Source organism: Rhopilema esculentum, chromosome 4 (genome assembly GCF_057945365.1).
Source record: "Rhopilema esculentum isolate cy_ngs chromosome 4, ASM5794536v1, whole genome shotgun sequence".
In the NCBI taxonomy this organism is placed as follows: domain Eukaryota; kingdom Metazoa; phylum Cnidaria; class Scyphozoa; order Rhizostomeae; family Rhizostomatidae; genus Rhopilema; species Rhopilema esculentum.
Genome location: NC_142818.1, coordinates 2,155,635 through 2,169,224, shown reverse-complemented (window position 1 = coordinate 2,169,224; position 13,590 = coordinate 2,155,635). Strand labels below are relative to the sequence as shown.

Genomic DNA, 13,590 nt, shown 5'->3' with positions numbered 1-13,590 from the left:
CCAGAAATTCTGCTACATATTCAGTATCTTTCGTTTTTTATCACAAAGTTTTATCACAAAGTCAAGCAGTAGTTATATTTGTGCATTGCTTTTCACAGGAGATTTGCCTTGAGTCAAAGTGATAACTATTTTTATCACCTTTTTATAATGAAGTTATTGCTACTTTTTCACAAGGAAAGTTCTTAAAGAGATACCGATTGGCGACCTGCAGCCAGACGAAACTGTAGATGCTGTGCGAGAAGCCAGGCTTTTATCAAAGGTAATTTTAAGTTGTTTTGATTTGAGGAGGTATAATTGCTCAGCAATGCCATGTTAATGAAAAGTTATTTTGCTGTCCTAAGGAGTAATTATATATTTTTTGCACTCCATTATGGATATCCATAAAAATATATATTTTTATATTTTCTTTTATTTATTTTAGACTGTTCAGTGCCAAATGAATCAATTTCATTCAAAACATATATAATCTTGTCAGAAAGGCTAGACAGATTAGTTTCTCTTTCATGACAAATTTTTGCCGTGTAGATTGTTTGAGACATTTTAAGCTGGTTATACATGAAGTGTTTATGATATATTAAAAGCATTAAGAGTTGCATTCTCTTTTAAAAACAGCTGATGTTTAACATGGCTCAATAAAACTTTTCCACTGAACTTGCTTCTTCTCTTTAGCTTGACCATCCTGGCATTGTGAAGTTTTATGACAGTTTCATCGATGGAACCCATTTTTGTATTGTCACCGAATTTTGTGAGGTATGTTTCCAACCTTCATGAGTATTTATATAGAATGACAAGTCAGCTTAACAAAAGCTTTGGATCTATTAAATGTCACGTATTGATGCCTACTCACTACCTTAGAAAGAACCTTGCTGTTTGGGGGTTGTTAAGCAGTTTTGATGCATTTTTGCCAATTTGGTTTTCTTTAAAGGATGAAACAGACCAATAACTAGATGGAAGGTTTCTAACACACTTCCACTTTTTTGCAAGGAATTATATGACATGATACATTATTTCGAAAGATAAATTATTCCAAAATGTACTAATAAGTTATAAAGCAAAAAAGTTATTGCTTCAAAAGGTATTAATGCTTTGAAATATTTGAAATAAAAAAAATATAATAAAGAACATAATTTTGGAGAGAGCTTGGCAAACTCTAGCAACACATAATCTTAGACTGTTTTGATGTTGGGCAGAACTAAGCAAATCTATCAAAAAGGAAAGCTACTAAATAGGGACAGACAAAATGAGTTCATGAAAAATGCATATAATCAGTGACATGACATTCATATGATGAATTATAAGTTGTTTCTAAAAATGATGATAAAAGGGATTCAATAGTAGTATTTTAGATTTTCCCTAATAGTAGTATTTTTCATTTTTTTAGGATGGTGACTTAGATATTAAGATTAATGAGAGAAGGAAAATGGCTAAGCTTTTTGACGAATCTCGCATTGTTACATGGTTTATACAATTGCTGCTTGCAGTACAATACATGCATGAAAGGTGAGCTAACTGACAACTACAAGAAAGGAGATAGCTACAATAAAATAGGAAGGTTTACAACTCTGATTAATTTGCGATAACATTTTTGAAAATTATACCCATTAATCCTTAGACCAATACCCGGCTTTTTTTGTTAAATTATTTGCTTACATTATTGTAAATATTTATGAAGTATCTAAAGCTTTTTTTCTGAATGGTTTGTTTCAGGCGAATTCTTCACAGAGATTTAAAAACCAGGTAATCCTTTAAAATGTGTTTTTATTTTCGTTGTTATTTTGGAGCTAAAGAGATGTTTGAATTTTCCCCATATTTAGTACATTTGTTCAGTTCTTGAGATAATAAGCCTTGTATTTTTATCTTATACAGGAACATCTTTCTTCGCAATAACATGATAAAACTTGGTAAGTTATGTCTTTATTTATTTAAATGAAATTGCGAAGAATCAGGCTCTACCCTCCATTACTATCTGCTTAGTCCTTGGCATCTGCAAAAGTACCCTCCAAAAGAACGATAGCAACTATGAATTCAATATTTGAATTAAACAGACTTAGTTAATCGTAGTACTGTGTAACACGATTCGGTGGTCATAGCAAATCCGGATAGACAAGATGTTTTGATGGATGTCATATTATCAGGCGGGCGTTCACTGACCATAGGCGATCTTTGCTTCATCTACAATCAAAAAACTCCTTGACAGCTATGACAAGATCTTGATCGGAGTACCCTATCCGGATTCACTAGTTGCACCCAAAATTCTAACTATCTACCTATTATACGTTTTGGAGTATAGAACAGGAGGGTTACAGCTCTGTCTTTGCTCTGCCTATACAACTTCTAGCACTATATGATAGACTGGTAAAACAATATTTTTTATTACCTACCTATGATTGATGTGTTCTTCCATTCTAAATGAGCTCTCGCCAATGACAACAAACCTTTTAAAGTCCATATTTCGTTGTTTTAACATTGCAACCCTGTTCTCGCTTGACATCTAACCGCTGCATCTTGTAATCTTTCTCCAGATATTTTCCACCTAAGTTGAAATATGAAGGAGGTGTACTGAAGTCTTGAGAGCAAACACTTAAACTCCATTCACTGTATCTCATTTGACGAAAATGACGTCGAGTTCTTTTAACAGTGGTCTTGTACTTATTATCTATTTTTAAGCCGTTTAGTTTTGTGTTTGTGTGTAATTGCTCCCCTCAACATGTGTCTGCAATGACGTTCAGAATAGCTAACACGGCTGCTTAAGAGATTTGGTGCGACCTGCGCTGCAGATTAAGATGTTTGAAGCTGCTCTTTCTCTTTCGTCTTGACGCTTGTCATATACAGTATTTCTTTACTGGTAAAGCTGCCTAACTGGCTGGATTAAGGTTATGTCGATAATCATTGCTATGTATATGATTGATTGCTGTACAAGTACAACGGCGATGTTTATGCTTGTGTTTGAGTACCATGTTAGTGCTACGAGCATCTGTTTTTATATTTAAGAATCTTTTAGAGCCGCTTACAGCTTTATTATTTTTTAAGAAATTGTATCACTGATGCGAAAAAACGTGCTCACAGCCACAGGAAATGCATGTGTTACCTACTGGCACAAATTAGGAGATGATTTTTGTAAACTTAATGTATTCTGGTAGAATATATTATGTAGATTTGATATGCGTACCCCTATGACGTATATTTATATAGAGCGCATCTTTTCTTGCTCATTAAGTATTGCTTGGTATTTATTTTCAAATTAACTTTTTTGTTCCATGATATTGAAATAGAAATTATTGTTTATTTCAAGATAAACCTATCTATTTCATTTGAATACCCGTTCGATTGTTTATTATTGTGCAAAATTTAATTGACGAGCTAAAATGTCCTCGACCCTTCTAAGAGAGCAGAAATATCTGAACTTGATAGCTCTCCCTGTGTAGAATGTAATGTTGAAAAAGTTTGTAGATGAAACAAAGGTATGCTTCGAGAAATTTTGATAGGAAGTACAGCTGGTCCCCCGGAAGTTAGTCGTGAATATGTAATTACATTAAACAACTATACTGATTTTTCAGGTTTGGGCCTTTCTGTGGCTCAATGGTCTAACGAACTGAAATGATTATAAATTATTTTATTTATTTTTCGTAATCACGAGAAAGATTGAGCCGGAGGGGTGTGAATTCCCACAAAAAGGTTCGAAATTGTTATTAAAAATATATCAGCTGATTGAACTTTATGGGAGAAGACAAATTTGCCAATGAATTCTTTGTAGAATTAAGAATTAAAAGTAAATCCATTAATTAATTTTCAGCTCTGGGTCTTTCTAGCGTTTTTTGTGTTCATTTGTGTCCTCAACTTATTTGATAGAGGCAATGTGATTCAACTTACGTAGCAAAATACTCAATTTTTCTCGAAACCTGCAACCAATCATTATCTCAACTGGATTTCAATCTAGATGCCCTAAACCCGGATCCCTTAATCTCTTTTCGACATAGTTAAAACATGTCTTCTTAGACCAAGTTTCCATGGTTACCTCTGCGCGATCCGCTTTGGTTTTCGTAATTGGAAGCTTACTGTGGGAATTCTTAACAGTTTTATTTACTTAAAAACCAGATCTTGTTTACGTCAAGAGAGCTGGTTGCATTGAGACTGATATTGCTAATGATCAAGACTCTTTTTTGACGTCATAGCTACTCGGCATAACAGTATAAAAGTTTTGTATAATGTGACGTCACGTCTGTATGAAATGCGAGTCCTCCACAACCGTTGGGTTGTTTATAGAACATAGTTATATAAGATTTTACGTTATTCTTTTCATGCCGCATCTGGTTTTGTGTCAGTCATGGGTTAAGTTTCTGTGATCGCCACAGTCTCTGAATCTTTCATGTTGTACTAGGTTTGACCTAGATTCTCTCTTTCTTTTTCAGGTGATTTCGGTATTTCACGAATACTAATGGGTACAACAGACATAGCAACGACCTTCACTGGTACACCATACTACATGAGCCCCGAAGTTCTTAAACACGAGGGCTATAATTCAAAGTCGGACATATGGTACGTTGTGTGCTTGTTTATTTGTCATGCATTTCGCAGGTGGGAGAGCATGTTTTCGATGGAAGGTCTTTCCTAAGTGTAACGTCTTCTTTGTTTTGAATCTTTTGTGAGATTGTTTTTCTGCATATATTCATATGTTAGATATTAAGTTTTCATTTGGGCCTGGAAGATCTATTTGTTTATTTTTCGACTGGATCATCGCTTTGAGATCCACATTGGTGTCTTCATACCCAATTTTTATCATGCAGTTTATGATATCGATATTTTTACAGCTTGCAGATGCCAAAATGTTAATTGCTTTTGTTTTTGTTAAAACTAGTTGATTTTCAATGTGAATATTTGTAAAAATTGCTCGTGTGGCCAAAGTTTTGTTATGTTTGCGTCGTTTGCTGTTAATATTTGTCATGTTAAAGCATCCTCACAGTTTTTCTAGATGTATCATCTTCTCGATAATAGTGCTAACCTATGTTCAAATTAAAATAACATGAAAATATTGTTTAATACATAAATTGTGTTTAGTGACAAAAAAATAGAATGTCTGAACTTTGAGCACTTTTTCCAGCTCCGCCCTCAATTTGGTTTAGAGCATAGTGATATCTTCATCAGCCTGCAGAAGTTCTTGCTTCAAAAATAACGGATATGGATAAAAAATTATTAATTAACTTTATATGATGGTACCTAAGCACCATAGTGAGCCAATTGTTATTGAAGCTACTGGTCTCGATCGTAAACAAACAAAACAATTTACATGATAAGTTTGGGAATGAAATCATCGGAGGGACTACCCATTTCCCTTTTTTGCCCTAGATTCGTATATTTTTAGTGAAATTTAAATGCCGCCTGCAGTGGGTACTAGAATACTAAATGTCTTTTTCTACTGTAAAAGGCTGTAAAGGCAGAAGTTATTTCATGTATTGTTTTTGATGTTGTGTGTACTTAATGCAAATTTATTCGAAATGTGAAGGGATTCAAGTCTTAATCGTGTTATATTATACTAAGTTGAACATCTTCAACAGGTCTCTTGGTGTTATTCTCTACGAACTTTGTTCCCTAAGACGAGCGTTTGACGGACAGGTATGCGAGTTTTCTCTAAAAACTATATTTCAAAGCTTTGAACTCAAAATGAAAAGGCCGTTATTCACAATCAGATTAAGTGACAGCTATATTGTTATGATTTAGAATTATTTTATGGATTTTTTTTCTGTGGAAATGCAATGCTATATTTATTCATTGCTGAATTTATTGGGTGATTAAGTCAGCCGTTTGAGCTGTTTATTTTTATCACTGCTTCTTTTTATGCACTTTTGAAAAACAATTTTTTGTTTTTTTACAGAATTTGATGGGCGTGATGTTCAAGATTGTCCAGAACGACCCACCATCTTTAGCTAAATATTCATCCGAAGAACTTTGTCGCATTTACGCAAGGTTTGCGTTTTATTCGTATGGTCGTCATTTACCATTCTTATTCAAATTTTATCACATTTTTGAAATAATTTGTCTTGGTTCCCAATTGCAGCGTAACGTATGTATAACTTACTAATGGAGATAGACTTTTGTAAAGATTATCGAATCTCTCACTTTATACAAAATAGCGTAATCAATAACTCACCTTCTGTTTCTATAGCATGCTCAATAAAGATCCAAAAAAGAGACCCTCTGCTTCAGAACTTTTAAAAAGTCAGTTTCTTGTGAGGCATCTCGAGGTGGGTGACTTTCTCTTTTTGATATCTATTGACGTTCAATTGGAAAGAAAGGCGTTTGACGTGAGAAAACAAGTGTAAGCAGCGATTATAGAGAAGACTCAGAGACGCGTTCATTATCAAAGAACACAACTTCCGGTTGTCTCGATATCAATTGACTTATTATAGGAAGTAAATAGGACGAAGAAAGCTGTCAAACATGTTCCATTATTGTTGCTGTTATTTCATATTGAAAAAATTGTTTATAGTTTTTTTAGGACTTCCATTTCAAGATATTCCACACGTATCACTTTCTTACTGCCAGAATGTTAAAAACAAAACAAGAAAAAGCCATTCGTTTCTTATAGGCAGTGACCTCATTAATAAAATATTTTTTCTCGAGAAAAATATTTCCCTGATATCAATTTTCTATTATAGAAACTCAAGACGAAAATGAACGAGAGGGCTCGTAATGAGAAAAGTGCAGACAAAGAGTCGAAGGCAATCGCAGCTTTCTTGTAAGATTTTTTTATAAGATGTTGTTATAGACGTTGTTAGTTTGTACTGGATATTGTTGTTCAGATAAATCCAAAGGTATCGTCTCTAAACACCAGCATTAAATCTTCTGCAAATTGAACTACATGCTAACCTAGTAAAGAAGTAGCTCTTGTTATGCCTTTCATCATTTGGCCATGGTGCTTAGTTGATCGTTATACAAGTAAACACTGCAATGAGCCTAAAGGGGAACTAAACTTTTTGGTTTCCTTTTCCATAACAAAACGCAATATACCAAAGCTGCACGCTGTTGCTTCCGAAGAGCTGGGAACTAGTAACTGTGACGTCATACCGGCAACCTTTCAAGTCTAGTAATAGGCAGCGCCAAGTTGTGTTACCGGTATGACATCACTTCCTGAATAGTGCCAGGCTCTCTCAACGACGCGGTCATGTTTCACTTTCTTCCCAAAAACCACCTAAAGTTGTTATGTTTAGCAGGGCATAAAACCACGAAATATCATCTGCTCAAATTTTTTTTATTTTGGCATGAAGAGTGTGTTTTCATGCATTTAAAGAAATAATCTTTTAAGAAGCAATTTTTGGTGGTACAGAAATCAAAAATGAAGTTTGAAAAAAGAACATAGATCGAAAACTAATAGCTAGAAAACATATATACCAAATTTGTTAGTGTTTTGCTTCCAATTTTTTTTGGTTTTAAAGTAAAAATCTGATGCACGGATCTTGATCAATGGAGTTGTTTTCAAGTAGAATTTAGGGAACATTTTCTGTTCGAATCAAATAATATGATTATTGGCTGGGCTGATGCTCTTTGTCTCTCTCTAGGTCAGAATCTGCTAAAAAAGGAGCCATCGAGGGTGTTAGGGCGAGTAAGCCGCCTCCAAAGAATACCGGAGGACTCCGACCAATGACGCCAGGGTTAGTTAATAAACAATATGAATATAGTTACGAGTCTACCAGCAACTTGAAGATTGCCTCCATCCAAGTTGCGTTGGGGCGTATCGTTTTGTTACTTAGCGCCCTTATAAGGCTTGAATGCTGTGGCGTAGTGGATAACACTGTTGCTTCTTGCCACATCGGGTGTATACCTACTGGCTCGAGCCTAGTGCTTGGACCTCGCAACATTTAGAAAAAGAGATGGAAATCAGGTTTAGGGTCAGGAGGGCGTAGGTACCCGGAAACAAGGAAATAATATCCCACTTCTCCTTATTTAAGTATTTTTCTGAAATTAAGTATTTGGCTCAAATGCAATGGTATTTGTAGCGTTAGTATTAGTTTTCCGGTTTTTAAATTAGTAATATATTTTGTATAAGGATTTGAACCATGAAAATGATAGAACATCTATTTTTTAAGGTTGGATAATATCTATTATTTTCACAACTCTTTCATAGCTTGATTTTCACTAGATGAACAGCTTTCATAAAGAATAAAATGTTTGTATGTATTTTGATTAGATAATTTTGATTGGTGAAATATTCTAATAATTTTAAAATTCTGTCTGCAGTGAGCGGTTAAAACAGCGCAAGCAAGAAAAGGCCGATGCTGAAGCAAGGAAACTTAGGTGTGAAAATACAATGTACCCTACTTGCTAGATTGCAAATGTGATTGTAAAAATAGCGCTTCTCCTTTTATAAACAAAGCTTTTATAATCACCACAAGACGGGATTTCGGACTTTCAGTTTATTTCATAAAGATATATACAGCAAAACTCGACTCCAAGTAGTGACAGAGCATTGTTACTGTAAGAACTAGAAGATTGTTTCAAACTATCCATGAAGGACTTTTATATTTTATGACAGCGTGCAAGTTTGATGCGCCATATTTTTAAAGAATTGAAGCCTTTTTGACACGAAAAATATTCCAAAGAGTTATGTAGAAAAGGTTTGATTTTACATTGCTAAACACTTGACCTCAACAGACAGATTTTATAACCTGCAAAGGCTAAAAGCAATAGAAACGTGAAGAAAAATTAGAAAATTGAAAAGCGATTGATGATATAAATCATTTTATTAATAATCTGCTTGTCTTAATGTATAGTTCGCAGGTTTTGTAAACAAATTAAGGATCTTGACTTATGTCGTCTTAACTTACTTATTATTAATGTGGTCTTAACTTTTATGATCTCCTAGGGTATGTTAGATCAATCTTCAAGATTTTCGTTTCGAACATTTCACATGTGTCAATACATCAACAAGCCTCATAGGTATAACTTATACCGTTAAGAACATTACTTTCAAGATTTTAAATGCGATTTACGTAATTACTTAATATGAAGGAGTTTGAATATGATGCTTTGTCTCCAGAATAAGAAATCAATAAATATCTGATTTTTTCTTTATGTAGCCAAGTGACTGCCGCATCTTACCGTGAAAGCAGGCAAAGATATTCAGAACTTAAGAATAAGCAGGCAAGTGTTTGTATTTTTGCCCAATGCCAAACCCAAAATTTGCTATCATGTATCATAGCAAATTGCTGTTATTTTTTACCAGTATTATTATGGGAGAGTTTCTCTAGTGCCTATAGGTCAGAAATGGTTATGATTAAAATGCACCACAACTTGTTATTTTGTTGAGATTGTTTGTATTGTGAGAAGTTCCCCTCTGCTGTAATGATTCAAAAATATATCCTTCCAAGTCCCTTGCAGGAGAGGTATGTTGGGTATGGTGTGTTTTGAGTATGTTGGGTTAATCATATACCCCCGTCTAGTGCCTCGCAATGAAGCTCGTGTTTTTTTCTATCCTCGTAGACACACTCGATTTTACCACCGTCTCTGATGTACCCGAAGACGAAGAACTAGCAAACACCTATTATCTGTTTAGCTGTTTAGCCGCTTGTCTTGTCTTGTCTTGTCTTGTTTTGAAGCTGTGATTTTAATTTTTGCCCGTTCATTTTTTCAACAGACCACAGTGAATGCTGCGATTGAGTGGACAGAGCAAAAAGGGACGTTTTCGGAACCAAGAACTGAGCTCTATTCGACTGACGATATTTTTTCTCCATCAAATCACTCTCTAGACGAGGATGATTCAGGCAGGGGTATGATGGTTTCTTTTCACATCAACGTTCTAGAGACAGATGTTTGTCGTGTCTTGTGCATCCCAAGATATGGTTTAATATTTTGATTTTGTGAAAGCTAAGCTTTATTGATATAGCTAGTAGTCAAAGTTGAAATGAAATTTTCAGTGGGCACTGGCAGATAACTGTGCTGCCATCAACTTTTTCATTGATAACACCAAGGGATTGTTTCACTTATCTGTCCAAGGCTGTTCAAATGGAGTGGAAAGTCTCAGTGCTACAGCTAGAGAATAATATTAAAATCCGTCATGAGACTTAGTCCAGTGGATGTTTCAGCGCCATAGTGAAGGCAGTGGAGGATCGCCGGACGGATCCCCTCTCCCTAAACTTGTTCTTAGAGTGATTTCCTGAGAAGAATTCAGAAAGTGCTATATAATTCCCCCTTTTTTCTTAATTATTGCTTTTCAGTTTGGTTAAGGTCATTGAAAGTGGTAAATAGGGTGCCTTCTTTATATCAAAAAGCAGCACAAACACACCTAATACAAAGCTCTCATTTTTGAACGTCGTGGCAACATCATTGCAGCTAGACCGAGCTTGATGAAACAGAAAGCAGCAATGATATCTAAAGCTTTTTTGTCAATATCACTGGACCATTCTTGATGGACTAGTGTCCTCTTAAACTATAAAATATCCATGTACCAGTGAGGATAAAGGCTCCTATTGCCGCTTTAAGAAAAATGGCCTTTATTTTGTTTTTAGGATAAGTCACTTTTGAATAAGGATTTGCTTTTTGTACCAGCTGCTGTGTTTGGTATCTAGGTCAAACCTAATAAGTGGGATTCATTGTTTGGGAAAACAATTTACAACGGTTTGTCGTTGGATGTAGAATTTAATCGTAAAAATAACGTCTCTTAGTCGACAAAACTATTCTCATATTGTGATATGTGACAATTATTATGTTACGAGTTTGAAGTTAGAGGATTCAACACATTCTTGAAGCTCTGATTGGTCTTATACAGAGGTGCGTTTCGTCAAAACAAACGACTTTTAGGATTTAAGGAAATGGTTTTTATGATAAGATTTCTCATTTATAATATTCCTCTGAAAAAGGGTTTCGAATCATGAATCCCAGAAGTAATTCAACAAAGGTAGGGATTATGAAGATCAGCTTTTTGTCAAGAGTAGTAGCATGTAGAGCTGATTTGAGATAGTGAGGTAGTTTTCTAATTTTGCTTCTATCCCCCATTTTGATTATAGAGAGTGTATTGCGACTACTGAGGCCAAGGATTCGGAACGGAAAGGAATCTGAAAGAAGTCCCCCCTGCTATAATGATTCAAAAATATATCCTTCCAAGTCCTTTGCAGGAGAGGTATGTTGGGTATGGTGTGTTTTGAGTATGTTGGGTTAATCATATACCCCCGTCGAGTGCCTTGCAATGAAGCTCGTGTTTTTTTCTATCCTCTTAGACACACTCGATTTTACCACCGTCTCTGATGTACCCGAAGACGAAGAACTAGCAAACACCTATTATTCGCTAGTTGATGACTTTGAAGACGACGGCAGTTCACTGTCGGATTCCGATTCTGATGATGAATATGATGATCTTATGGAGCGAATGAACGACGCTTTGGAACTCAAAGATACTCTTAACGAAACTTCTCCTGAAAAGGACGACTTGAGTGAAAGTTTGGGCGATTCAAGTATAATGAGAAGCAAGAAAATCGAATCTTTACGCAGGTAATCTTGAATATCTTGATATATTTGTATTTTCATTGGTAGAAAAAATTGCCTAGTAGTCGAGGATGCACAGTTCTTTGGGATCTGTTCTACAGAAAACAATGCGATGCAAAGTGTGATGGGTTTATGGCGTTAGTGGAGGAGAGCAGGAGATAGTATTTGTCATTTATCTGAAGTTTTTAATCGTTTGTTACATAAACAAATCTCTGCTTTTACAAAATATGTTACTCGTTTTATAGAAAAATGGTCATTTCTCCTTCCATATCGTCACATTTTAGGCAACCTCACATTTCCACCTTGTCCTTGGCCTTAAATCCTGCTATATGTGATCATTGTCGCCAGCTGTGGGGATCTCTGCCTTTTTTCCTTTTTTCGCGTTCTCTGCAGAAGTTGCTTCAATTTATCTCTGATAAGATTCGTTAGCATTTAAATTCTCTTTATTGACATTTCTCCTCTGACAAAAATTACTTTTCGTGTCAATTTTGTAGTGAATGCATACGCCTCCTTGGAAAAGAGGGATTCCTCAGGTCGTACGATTATTTAAACAAAGTCAGATTTGAGTCGGAGGAGTCGCTGCTCAGCGAAGAATCAATCATGGACGGACTGCGCAATCTTGTAGATAAACCACGTGACTGTTTTCTTGTCGACCAACTATTGTTCTTAGAGAAACAGGAAGAAATATTAAGACAATCGAGATAACAGTGTAAGAATTGCAAGTAGTCATCGTAGGTTTTTAGAAGGATGACGTTAGACTTTATCTAATGGTCCTATTTCAAACATTCCTTGTTCCGTAGAAATTGCTGCTTTTTTCGATAGGCTTTTATGATACTCGCAGAGCTTTCATATTTATTGTGCCTTTTTTGAACTTGCGATAAAAGAAGCTGTAGATGTGCTGGAGGGTACTGACATTACCAGAAACGTCACAATTTTGCGATGAATTTGTTTAGAGTATACTTTTCAAGGGGCTGCAATGGAATTCAGCTATTCATTACGTGGTACTGAGTAATAGAAATGTGGAGATGAGACTATTGGTGAAGTGTTTATACTAGCTTTTACTTAATTAAAATCCTCCTTGCTGAAAGTTTGCATTCTTTCCTTTAGTAATCTACCATTTCACAGAGTTTAATGTCCCCGCATATCAAACCTTTTGCGATATAGAGAACGTTTACGTAATTCCCTTAACTTTGTTCTAGCTGCAGACTTGGCCGGATAAAGGTGGATAGATAAATGTGGGTGCTACTGGTGCTACAGCACTAGGCCCATTTCTGAAGTAGGCCCAGATGAAGAAAGTTGAATAGGTCCAATAATAGACCATTTTAAAGCTGTATCATCAGGTCCAGTTTGGGCTTAATTCGTCACTGGCTGCTGACCTTTTGCAGTTTTGAATGGAGATCAATATTAGGAACAAGACTAGAATTTTAATGATTTCCAAAGATGACACAAGATTATTTCTATCGAAAGAGCCATAGCCCTCTTCCTTACTTTGATATATTCTTTGCAGCGCATTGGAATTATCTCCAACCGTTCAGTTATTTTTATCCATTCATTGCTGTATTTACTAGCGAAGGCGAATCTTCACATATCCTTCAAACAAGGCTGATACTTTGAAGGAAGTGAAACTTACATTTAAGTGGTGCTGTTCCGTTTTGAATTCTACTGCTTGTCGAAGTAGATGCGAACCATTTATGAGAAGGCGATAATCACCTGCATTTAAGATAATTGAATAAATGTCTCTTTCAAAAGCTATTTAACTGTTAATTAATTGTTAATTAACTGTTTAACTAGATAAAGATAGCAGTCTATAGTCAATTTTTTTTCAGTCCCAAACACATTGAATGTGAATTTTAGTTTTCTTAATACTGTGTAAGTTGTATTTGATTGGTAGACTTTTTAAGTTTGCATCACCCTTTTATTAGCTGCAATACTTTTACCTCTTTTGCTTTCATGTAAAATATGTTTATTATCATTGATATAAAGTATGCTTATTAACAGTGTGAATATGTAACCATGCAACTAATACCGACCCAATCAGACTTTTGGTAACGTTTTTGTATTACCAAATTTTCATTGTAACATTTGTGCTTTCTTTATTGGTTGTTTGTACTCAGTCTC

The 13,590-nt window shown here is 35.2% G+C and overlaps 2 protein-coding genes across 2 annotated transcripts in view; one reads left to right on the top strand and one right to left on the bottom strand.

Annotated features, from left to right (window-relative positions):
* Positions 1-3,408, bottom strand: part of LOC135690734 (dynactin subunit 6) — a 12,743-nt gene extending 9,335 nt beyond the window's left edge. Inside the window, exon 1 of the mRNA XM_089115061.1 lies at positions 2,382-3,408. The gene's annotated coding sequence lies outside the window, so the exon portion shown is untranslated. The remainder of the gene's footprint in view (positions 1-2,381) is intronic.
* LOC135690729 (serine/threonine-protein kinase Nek11) overlaps positions 1-13,590 on the top strand; it is a 15,437-nt gene extending 1,847 nt beyond the window's left edge. The window contains exons 2-17 of the mRNA XM_065208370.2: positions 175-259; positions 670-750; positions 1,382-1,500; positions 1,708-1,737; positions 1,867-1,901; positions 4,410-4,536; positions 5,553-5,610; positions 5,870-5,961; positions 6,161-6,239; positions 6,654-6,733; positions 7,554-7,646; positions 8,233-8,289; positions 9,072-9,135; positions 9,629-9,761; positions 11,208-11,478; positions 11,967-13,590. Coding sequence (XP_065064442.2) covers positions 175-259; positions 670-750; positions 1,382-1,500; positions 1,708-1,737; positions 1,867-1,901; positions 4,410-4,536; positions 5,553-5,610; positions 5,870-5,961; positions 6,161-6,239; positions 6,654-6,733; positions 7,554-7,646; positions 8,233-8,289; positions 9,072-9,135; positions 9,629-9,761; positions 11,208-11,478; positions 11,967-12,177 — 1,615 coding nt within the window. The 3' untranslated portion in view covers positions 12,178-13,590. The remainder of the gene's footprint in view (positions 1-174; positions 260-669; positions 751-1,381; positions 1,501-1,707; positions 1,738-1,866; positions 1,902-4,409; positions 4,537-5,552; positions 5,611-5,869; positions 5,962-6,160; positions 6,240-6,653; positions 6,734-7,553; positions 7,647-8,232; positions 8,290-9,071; positions 9,136-9,628; positions 9,762-11,207; positions 11,479-11,966) is intronic.